Genomic DNA, 12,106 nt, shown 5'->3' with positions numbered 1-12,106 from the left:
ACCCACAAATACAATAAAAAGCAAAGAGCCACCTCATTCCCAAGTCCCAATGCCTACCTCCAAGTAAACAATTTGATTCATTTCTTATGTGTCCTTCCATTGTTTCCTTATGTGGATACAGGAGAGTAAACACACATCTATTATTTTTCTCTTCCTTGTATGTATAACTCATTATGCATACTTAGTAAATGTCTGAGACCCTTCCTTATCTGTACACAGAAAGCTTCTTCATTTTTATAGACACATAACAATGTACTGTCTGGATATACATTTAATCAAGTTACCATTAATGGACAGCATTTGTTCCAAAATTTTGCTATTACAAATCACACTAAAATGAGTAGCCTTTCACATTTGTTATTTCATACATAGCTAGAGCTTTAGGATAGACTTTCAGAATTCAGACTGTATAATTCTGCAATTTTAATAAGCGTTGCCAAATTGCCCTCTAAAAGGTTTATACAATTGTATACTCCTGCAAACAAGGTATAAGAGGTAAGAGGTAAGGTGTTTTTTGTTTGGTTTTGGGTTTTTTTTTTTTTTTTTTTGAGACAGAGTCTCACTCTGTTATCCAGACTAGAAGGCACTGGAGTGATTTTTGGCTCACTGCAACCTCTGCCTCCTGGGTTCAAGAGATTCTCCTGCCTCAGCCTCTCAGAGTAGCTGGGATTATGGGTGCCCACTACCACACCCAGCTCCTTTTTATTTTTTATTTTTAGTAGAGACGGGGTTTCACCATGTTGGCCAGGCTGGTCTCGAACTCCTGACTTCAGGTGATCCGCCCGCCTTGGCCTCCCAAATTGCTGGGATTACAGGTATGAGCCACCACACATGGCCAGAGAAAAGGTTAAATTTAACATTTGTTTCCATCCATCCAAAGTTATTTTCAAAAATAATTCATTTGATAAAAATGTGGGGAAAAAATTTAGGAGTTACATTATAATTCATGTATTTCATATTTATAAAATCAAATTCCCCTCAGAAGTCTTGGGTCCTTGAGTAAATCTCACAGAAAGAGTGCTAGCAGAAGTGTAATAGATGCTATTTCCATTTACTCAGTTATTTAAATTGACATAAAACTTGATACAACTGAACAATTTAGCAGTTCATATCAAGAGACATAAAGCATTAATACTCTCTATTATGGACTAAATTGTACATCCTCAAAATTCATCTTCAAGCCTTAACCCTCAGTGTGACTGTATTTGGAGATAGGGCCTTAAGGAGGTAATTAAGGTTAAATAAGGTGATAGGACTGGGCCCTAATCCAGTAGGACTTTATGAGAATAAGAGACACCACAGAGGAACACACAAGGAGAAAAGACCATGTGAAGACACAGTGAGAAGGTGGCCACCTGCAATCCAAGGAGAGAAGCATCTGGAGACACCAGACCTGCTGACACCTTATCTTGGACTTCCAGCCTTCAGATGGTGAGAAATTAAATTTCTGTTGTTTAAGACACCCAGTCTGAAGTATTTTGTTATAGCAGCCCTAGTACATTAATACACCCATTAACCAAGTAGTAATACAACTCAGGGAATTTATCCTAAAGAACAAAAGTTATACTTTCAAGTATTACTACAGTTTCTTTATAAATAACCATGAGAAATTGGCAACAAACTAACTGCTGTATATAGAGGTTTCAGTCAATTATAGCACATACATCATGGAATTTTATCTAGCCATGAATTATTATTCATATGACTACTTCAGCCATAAGGAAAAGTGCATACAAAATAATGTTTCAATTTTTTAAAGCAGACCAATTAAGAAAGATAAGGCTCTGAGGCCGGGCGCAGTGGCTCACATCTGTAATCCCAGCACTTTGGGAGGCCAAGGCAGGCAGATCATTTAAGGTGAGGAGTTTGAGACCATCTGGCCAACATGGTGAAACCCTGTCTCTACAAAAATACAAAAATTAGCCAGGTGTGGTGGCAGGCGTGGCCAGCTACTTGGGAGGCTGAGGCACAAGAATGGCTTAAACCAGAAAGGTAGAGGTTGCAGTGAGCGAAGATTGCACCACTGCACTCCAGCCTGGGTGACGGAGCCAGACTCCACCTTGTAGATCTGGTTTGGGAGAGAACAAGATAAATTTGGAATATGTCTCAAAAAAAAAAAAAACAGTTCTGGAGATGGATGGTGACAATGGTTGATGTTTGCGACAACAATGCGAAATATACTTAATGCCCAAGAACTGTACACTTAGAAATGGTTAAATAGTAAAGGTTTTATCATAATTTTAAAAAAGGATCACAAATTACATATACATAATTGTGGTTTTAACATAAAAAAAATTGTACCAAGATTGAAAAAAGACAAAACTAAAAACATTGGGTTTGGTCAATAGGACTATCTGCAGAAAATGTTTCTATCTTCTTTTACACCACTTAAGTAATATTTCAGTTGATAGTTTAACAACTTGTGTGCACTTGTGTGCATATAAAGAGAGATCTGAAATGATACACAAACCATTAACATTTCTCTGGAGAAGGGAAAGGAAATAGAAATTCACCTGCATGTCTGATTTCATTTGTATGTATGTTTTAAATTTCACAAAAGTATTTTAATATCCAACTCAAAATATATGAAAAAAAATCAAACCCTAAAAGATTACAGAGAAACGCAAACAATTCTATTTATATTCCTTTTTTTTTTTTTTTTGAGACAGAGTCTAGCTCTGTCACCCAGGCTGGAGTACAATGGCGCGATCTCAGCTCACTGCAACCTCTGCCTCCTGGGTTCAAGCGATTCTCCTGCCTCAGCCTCCCAAGTAGCTGGGATTACAGGTGCCTGCCACCACACCCAGCTAATTTTTGTATTTTTAGTAAAGACAGGGTTTCACCATGTTGGTCAGGCTGGTCTCAAACTCCTGACCTCAGGTGATCCACCTGCCTCGGCCTCCCCAAGTGCTGGGATTACAAGCGTGAGCCACTGCGCCTAGCCTATACTACTAATTGATAAGATAAACACAGAGAAAAAGACATATAATTTTACAAAAAATTTTTTTGAGCACAACGTTCTGAGTATATACTTTTAATGAAAGTTAGTCTAAGGGCAAAAAGTATTGTAGAAAAATTGCACATTTATTCAGTGGTTTTGTTGTTGGAGTGGCAATGAAGTATTTTATTCTGGAACTGTTTTATGTGTGTTGTAAGACAGAATAAATAAATATATATACTGATATTATTAAGAGCCAGAGTTCTCACTTTGGGAGAAGGGAGACCTAAAAATGGAATATGAAAAAGCAGGGGAAATACCCTGCGGCACTGGGCTAGAAATGGTAATAACAGGTAGGTAGAAAAAATAAGTATTTATGTATCCCATCTCTGTCCACTGAAAAAGCCTAGAAAGAATGACACTCCAATAGCACTGAGCATCCATATCTGGTTTGGGAAAAAACAAGATAAACTTGGAATATGTTTTGGTGCCAAAAGTAGGGAAGTGCTCAAAGGATGACAAGGACATTTAACCAGCAGCCAGGTTAGTGGGGTCCCTACTAGCAGAACATGAGACAATTTAAGCATCAAAAAGAAAAATGAAGGTATGGATTATAACACGTCAAATTAAAAGAAAAAAAAAGAATCCAAAGTGACACTAAAAACTTGAGTGTAAAAGGAAGTACTTCTTTTAACAAAAGAATGCCAAGTAAAACATGCACATGAAATAATTAGAAAACCTGCATTTTGCAATCACCAGCAAAATAAATCATTCAGCAGGAGTCATCAAGTGATGCTAAAATAACAGGACGAAATTTTATTGAAAAATAGGATATTTATATCCTCTCAAATTATCACCTTGTAGACCTTACTAAGAGGTAGAGAGGACTACCTTTCCAATGCAGGGAGATGGTAGACACCACCCGGACCAAGTGATCAAACCATAGCCAACAATAGGGCAAACTGGCATTGCGTGTCTCCTGATATGATGCAATGTAGTCTTCCTACCAAAAATATCTAACCTGGATCCTGTCACGAGAAAACAATCAGAAAAATCTAGAATATAGCACTAGTATATCAGACAACTGACCTGGGCTCTTCTAGAATAGCAATCATAAAAGTCTTTTTTTAAAAAGGCAGGAAAGGGGAGGAGGGAGAAGCAGAGAGCTGTACTGTACTAAATTAAAAGATGTGACAACTAAATGCAATGTATGATCCCTGATTGGATCCTGGGGCAGGACAGCATATAGGGTATTTGGGGGAAATCTGAATATGGACTGTAGCTTAAATAACACTAATTTATCAACACTGATTATTAAGGGTTTCACATATACACACTTTTTCAAGAGTTTGAGGAAATAAACAAATAACATTACCTTTGATGGGTTAATTACAATATTTCTAGCTGAGCCATGTTCATCTCCAGTGAAGGCTGGCTGATTATTGAAGCCTTGCTTTACATTCACAGCAGTAAGTTCATCCTGTTCAAGAGAAGATATTGATTAAGCAAAAGGATGTAAAAGCTTCAACATAATCCAACATACTGCACCCTAAGTAATGGCTAAATTTGTTATACTCTGTAGAGGAGAATTCTTGAAAGGACAACAATCAAAGAAGGCAGAAATTGAAGTTTAAACACCAATACATAAATGTGTAGAGGGATGAAGCAAATGTGGTAAATGTTAACTGTTGACTCTAGGTGCTGAGTATATGGGTGTTCATTATACTATCTTTTTTTTTTTTCTTTTGGAGATGGAGTCTCACTCTGTCACCCAGGCTGGAGTGCAGTGGTGCACTCTCAGCTCACTGCAATCTCCACCTCCCTGGTTCAAGTCATTCTCCTGCCTCAGCCTCCCGAGTAGCTGGTATTACATACAGGCACCCGCCACGAGAGCAGGCTAATTTTTTTATTTTTAGTACAGATGGGGTTTCACCATTTTGTCCAGGCTGGCCTCAAACTCCTGACCTCAAGTGATTCTCTGGCCTCAGCCTCCCAAAGTGCTGGGATTACAGGTGTAAGCCACCGCACCTGGCCCATTATACTATTCTTTTAACTTTCCTATAAGTTTAGATTTTTGTTTTAACTTACAAGTTAGAAAAAGAAAAAAAAAATGAGCAAACATCTCACAGAAATATAAAACGATAGGATTTTTTTGAGAATTGTTTCCAGGCCGGGCGCGGTGGCTCACGCCTGTAATCCCAGCACTTTGGGAGTCCGAGGCAGGTGGATCACCTGAGGTTAGGAGTTCAAGACCAGCCTGGCCAACATGATGAGACCCCATCTCTACTAAAAACACAAAAATTAGCTGGGCGTGGTGGCAGATGCCTGTGATCCCAGCTACTCTGTAGGCTGAGGCAGGAAAATCACTACAACCTCGGTGGTGGAGGTTGAAGTGAGCCGCGATCGCGCCACTGCACTCCAACCTGGGCAACAGAGTGAGACTCCATTTCAAAAAAAAGAAAAAAAAATTGTTTCCAGAGAGCCCACAGTTTGACTCTCCATTCGTGGCCAACCCCTATGCACACACCTGTTTTATGTTTAAGAAAGCTGGTTCACCAACTTACCCAAGACATATGGTGAATTAAAGACAGAAGCAAAGGGTTCCTAGGCACATGCCCTATGACCACATTCACACAACATCACAACCCACAACTGAAGGGAAGTTTAGAGCTGCAATGCTTTCTCACGCATTTTGGTCCACTTGATCTTTACCAACTCCAATTCCAAAGGAGTTAGTAGGCATGTATCTTCATGCCCATTGTACAGATTGTACAGATGAGAAAAGTGTGCCTCACTAAGCTAGTGCAGCAACTGGACAAAGCCAGCACGGAAATACTATCTTCTAAATCCTAGACTAGGAAGAGAAATTTCCATGACACCATGCCACCAAAGAACAAATGCCACATGAAAATGTGGTCTAAAAATATGTGGCTACAACTCCTACTCTCCTTAAAAAGATCTCCTACTGGATAGATACAAGAACACTTTTCCAAGGTCACAACACATCAAAAATAACCCAAGCCTTTCAAAAAAAAAAAACCTTCTTGCCCTACCCAGATTATCACTGAGTTACGGAACTAAATCAGAATTCCTAAAATACCAACTTGAAAGAATAAGAGGGAGAGGTTTGAGTAAATGAAGCTACCTCCTGCTCCCCTCACTCCAAGCCAAGAAATAATCCTAGTAACAGTTGAGAGTAATGGTAGCCACGGCACAAGAATAAGACAGTAACTGCTGCATGCGTAAAATGAAAAACAGCAATTGATCAAAATCACTGTTACGATTAATCAAGAAGCTTAGAACAAAATAGTTTATGACATGTAAGCACCTGACCAAACTCTAAAAAGGTCACCTTGGCTGAGAACAGAGGTCTCCTGGAGACATGCCATGTAACTTTACTTAATTATGTGTGCTCTTACTAATGCCTTGGCGGGCCACTGTTTTGGCGAGTTTTCAAAAGACCCCTCAATAGGAAATTTCACTCTATGGTAATCACAAGTCTCCTCCAAGCATAGAAGGTCACTGAAATCGTGATCCACACAGAATATGAGTTATATGTACATTATCAGAAGATTATCTCCAAACTGCTCCCATATTTTCAAATAAACTATGTGAAAATATAGAGCAAAACTACATAATGCATATTTTAAGTCAGAAAGATTTCAGTCAACTTAAAACAAATGTGCTACCGAAATTTCAGTAGTCTCTGAGTCTAAGAAAGTAGGAGTACCAGCAGTGAGCTCAGGGGGAAAGTAGGAAGAGAAAACTGAATATTTATCATTGATTTACCATCAGAATATTATAAGAAACATTGAGTAACAGCATATGCTTTTACTAAAAATACATTCTGGCCTAATCAAGAAGAATGTGTGAGATTTTCAGAACCAGATAGTTTAGTATTGCTTCACTTTTTAGTTTATACTAACACCAGATCAGGTAGCTGCTCATTGTATCCAACTGCTAATCACTGGGACGAAGAGACATGCCCACTCCTGAGTGTGTGCGCAAACTCAGAACCCCCAGAAGGAAAAGAACATGGAACTATGGATACGTATCTGTCATCTACCTCAGATTTTCCTCAAACTAGGAGCCACACGGATATTATTGGGAGCCTTGAGTTCTGAGAAGTTTAAACTTTGCATTCTAAATTTCACAAAAATACATGTAGTTTGACCACTTCTCATTACCACCATGCATCATCTCATGCTTAGGCAATGCAATGGCTCCTAACTGGTCTCCTAGCCTCTCCCCTTTCCCCCTGAAGGCCACTTTGAACACAGCAGCCATAGGGAGCTTTTTAAAACTCAAGTGAGACCATGTCACTCCTGCTCAAAGCCTGCAATAATGTTCCATTTTACTCAAAGTACAAGCAAAGGCCCTACGATATCCTAAAAGTTCCTGTGTGATCTTAACCTTGTTACTTTTCTGGCCTAATCCCTAATGACACTCCCCTTCACTAACACTGTCTGGTCTCCTTGCAATTCCTCAAACATACCAGTCCAGCATTCTCTAATCAGGGATTTTGCACTGTCTGTTCCCCCTGCCTAGACTGCTCTTTTTCCTGGTATCCACATGGTCAACGACCTGACCAGCTTAACTTTTTGCTCAAATTTCACATTCTCAATGAGAACTGGAACTGTCCACCCATTCCCTTTACCTCCCAGCATTCCTGATCCTTCAACAATCCATAGCATTTATCACCTAAAACACACTATAATTTAGAATGTGTATTGGCTGTCTCCTCGATGAGAAGAAAAGGTGCGTACAACTGGGGATCTTTATTTTGTTGACAAACACAGGCCAAGCACAGAGTGCACAGATACAGTGCCTGGCAAATAGCACACATTGCAGGTGTTCAAAAAATATTTGTTCAAAGAATAAATAAATGAATGACATCCTATTCTGAATAATTAACATAAGCATATTCTGAGTCACTACCTCATGAATTTGGAGTTGTAATTTCATTTGTGTTTCTAACTAGCACCGCTTTGTCACCCAGAGTAGGGGCACTCATCCCATCAAACACCACACACCATCCTGAAAACAAACATTTTATAACATCGATTTCCCTAGTGTGAAATGAAATTCATAAGTAACTTACCTATACCGATATTTTTTAATTCAGTATAATGCTCTCATTCTAAAATTTTTTAAAAAGAAAGTAAGTTAAAATAGGTACTTCAACAGGAAACGCTCAGGCACACTACACTGGACTCTCACAACTGAAAGTGTGGTCCATGGCCCTGGAGCACTGGCATTACCTGCAAGCCTATTAGAAAGGCAGAATCTCACCCCTCCCCCCGAGTCACAATCAGCCTTTTAACAAATTCCCACATGATTCATGGACACATTAGACTTTGAAGAAGCAGGGCCCTAGAAGGCTGAGAATTGCTTGAACCCGGGAGGCGGAGGTTGCAGTGTGCAGAGATCGTGCCACTGCACTCCAGCCTGGGCAACAGAGCGAGACTCCGTCTCAAAAAAATACAAAAGAAATTGTTAAATGTTTGTTCCTATTCCTAGCATTAGGATAACACAGTAACTACAAAATGCAAACTGATACAAGTGTGCTGTATTGCCATTTCAAATGATCAGGAAGAGCATAACATGAATTTTTTGAAACTGTGAAACACTTTTGCTACAGTTTCAAACTAACAAAATAGTCTCCCAACATATTAAGATACAACAATTACATTCCTCAGAAACTCAATGTATATTAAATGTATATTAAAATCATACAAAAAATACTTTGAGATCATACGTAAAACAGATTCCCATCTGAGATGGGTAAAAACAGCTGAAGGTTTCAGTGACACATGTGAAAGTGCAGGGGACACAGGACAATTCTTCATGGAACCCACCCATCTGCACCCTGAGGACAACCCCACCCACTCAATGGTAGCAGCCAACTAACTCCTCTCCCCGCACCCAGATTTCCACAGTACTTCCAGTGAGAGCCACAGACCCACCAGAAGGATAGCTTTTATCTTTTAGAGCCCTATTCTGAAAAGGGGGTTTCACAGGCTCTGGGTTTAAGAAACACTGAGCTCCACACTGAAGTGTCAGTCAAAATCTTGCTCGTGCTGCAACAATGGGGATGCTCTAATTCCAACTCACTAGGCCATCCTCTGGTTCGCATCTGTGGTTCCAGGCAGATACACGCTGGCACCATGGACTGACTGATGGAGATGCAGACACGAGTGGGGAGAATACTGTGGGTAAGAGCCTAGAGTCTGCAATCAGACAGCTCGAATTTAAACCCCCCACTACATTTAAGAGGGACACTAAGCAAGCTCTGGGACCACTGCTGTGCTTCCATTTCCCCAATTGTAAAATGAGGACAGTAATAGTTTCTACCACGTTATCTCCATAACCCAGTTTAAAAAAAAGCCCGGAGAGAAACTACTGTGGCCAAGGTTACACAGTAGTGAAGAATTCCAAAAAGTCCATGCTCCCAACCATCAAACCATATAAAAATGGCTGGCAGGTAGCATTGCTGCTATTGTTTGTATCATATTTTTGGTTCCAGAAAGTGATAACCTGAAGCTCCAGTCAGCAGAGATACAAAAAGCCTTCTTGGGAAATTAAAAAGACGCTTCCCTTAAAGCAGTGACTCTCAAACTTTGACATCCATCAGAATCCTCTGAAGAACTCCCAAAAGCACAGCTGCTGGCACCACCCACAGAGTTCCCACTTCAGTAGGTCAGGGGTGATGCCTAAGAATCTGTATTTCTAACAAGTTCCCAGGTGATGCTGATACAGAGACTATGCTAACATGAAGACTTGAGGTTTCTGCCTCTCTAGAAAACCAGGGTTTCCATGCCCAGTGCCAGTATAGATCTCAACACCAGAAAGAAAATGGATGTCCCATCTTGGCTCAAGAGCAGGAGATCTCAAGAAGAAAAGTCCATTCAGAATTCTCTACTACACCCTGTTCCCTCACTCTAAAGACACAAACGCCAAGAAAGCTACACACACAGAGATCCAGGAAGGAACCAAGTATATAAAGTTTTCACTTCACTCCTTTAACTTCCTATAGAACACTAGGGCCACAGAGCCAAAAAAAACAGCTGTCACGTCTGTGAGGTTTATGAGTACAAAACTTCAGGTCAGGGACCTAGAGAAACTACATGAGAGGGGGTAAAAATCCAGAGCATCACAACCAAACAAAGCACCCTGGTGGTCTATTTCCTAAAGTTTCTGAGAAGAGTTAACATTAATGACAAAAATCCAGAAGATAAGAATAAGATTCAAATTCCAGAGTATTAACTATTGTTGCTTAGACAGTATTTCTCAAACTCCAGTAATGCACCAACAGACCCCTTTTAGAGGAGAACCACTTTCTCTAGCCTGAGGGAGTCCATAGACCCCAAGTTTGGGAAACTGGGCTGGGACACGGATACTTAATGGTATTAGGCAGCATTAAGAGATTCCAAACAAGAAGTAATGTGCATTACCTGAACTGAAATAACAAACTTTTATGACACTGCTCTGAAGGCTTTTGTCAAGTCTAATCAGGCAAAAATTGAAAGAGGAGAGTCCAAATTTTGGAACAGCATGCCTCTAAAACCCCCAAGCCAGAATCTGTGAGGGACACAAATAGCTTCCTCTTGTACTAGCCCTGAACCTCTTCAAAGATGTCTGGAAATAATGGAGGGTAGCAGTCACCAAAATTCTTACAATGCCTTTCCTTACAGAGATTTAAGCTTGTTCAACTATATCTGGCCAACAATTCTTATAACAGAACTTTGCCCAGCTGTAAAGGTGAGGCAGCTAAGATCCCAAAAACATGAGGCACACACAACAGTTACTCAAGATCTTGTTCCCAGGGTTGTGCTCTGGGAACCAGATCAACAACACTGCGCCTTTTAAAAAGACTCTTATTAAAGGTTGAATATCTTCCCATTGTACAACATGGAGAGTAAAAGAAAAAATAAAGCACTTTTAATAACTGTTGGGAAGCAGAGGAGACCATGAATCCAGACATACTTTTAAATATGTTTAATATTAACAGCATCTAGGGCAAAGTAGTTGTACACGCACGTCCAAGACCAAGTATTAACTAAACCAAGAGACAATGCCAGCTGAGAATGTGAATTTACAGTCCTCACCAAGCGGCCCAGAGTAGCAATGCACCAAACCACTGTGCACATGGATTTCAACAGGTTTACAACAAAGTAATCCAAACACAGAGAAAGAAGAACGCTCACACCTCTTGTCATCGGTTTCAACTAAAATAACAAGCTTTATTCTAGGGAGACAGGCACACAGAGAGAAATAGAAACCAAAGTCCAGAAAATAGTCCATGCTAATATGAAAAGGCCTGTGTTAACTCTGTATTTTTGTATTCTACACTGATAGAAAAATCAGACCTTCGATACTTTGGGTAATCTCCAAATGCAACCATAAATCTCATGCATTTACCTTGAACTTCACAGAAAGATCTTATTTTTTGGATCACTTTCAAAGCAATCTTTTAGTTTCAATGAAATGTTTCACTGGGAAAGTGAAAACATTTTGATGCTAGTTTGGGAATTTTTTAAGCTCTTTTTCACTCAAGAAAAAAATAAGCTCAGTTTAAACAATTATCAATGGCCATCTCAAAGTCAGATAATGCACACTAATACATATTACAGACACTCACAATCTCCTGAGCGTCACCATCTATCGCACAGAACATGCGCAGGAACCCCCAATTTTCTCAGTCCCCTAGTCACATCTAACCAGTTCCATGACAGTTCAATGAATTGTACAGAAATGTCCACCAGGGATGAGAATGCCACAGAAGTAGCAAAATATCCCTCTATGCACTAGTCAGGACGGCTGGGTTAGCTCAAGTCTTACTCAAAACAAACAAAAAACTTTTCATGGTTTCATAGCTGTATTTCCTAGCCTTGTCCACCTCTCCCCCAAAAGAACATTCTCTCAGATTCCGAAGATGTCTGTAAACCCCAGTATGGGAAACTGGGCTATGATAATCCCCATCACAGATACATTTAATTGTTACTAGGCAACAACTACAGTTAGCAGATATAAAAGACCCAGAAGATAAGGGAAGAATCTTTTACTCCTCATACCTCATCATTAACCAAACCTATCAATACTTCTCTCAAAACATATCTCCCCTTTATTCCTTCCTTTAAAATACCACAGCCCCCCTCCCATCCTCCC

The 12,106-nt window shown here is 39.8% G+C and overlaps 1 protein-coding gene across 1 annotated transcript in view; it reads right to left on the bottom strand.

Moving 5' to 3' along the window:
- MED12L (mediator complex subunit 12-like) overlaps positions 1–12,106 on the bottom strand; it is a 353,697-nt gene that overhangs the window by 319,742 nt on the left and 21,849 nt on the right. Inside the window, exon 2 of the mRNA XM_011958966.1 lies at positions 4,314–4,418. Coding sequence (XP_011814356.1) covers positions 4,314–4,418 — 105 coding nt within the window. The remainder of the gene's footprint in view (positions 1–4,313; positions 4,419–12,106) is intronic.

The sequence above is a fragment of the Colobus angolensis genome, unplaced genomic scaffold (genome assembly GCF_000951035.1).
Source record: "Colobus angolensis palliatus isolate OR3802 unplaced genomic scaffold, Cang.pa_1.0 Scaffold48, whole genome shotgun sequence".
NCBI classification, from domain to species: Eukaryota; Metazoa; Chordata; class Mammalia; order Primates; family Cercopithecidae; genus Colobus; species Colobus angolensis.
This window is presented reverse-complemented; position numbering and strand designations above follow the sequence as displayed.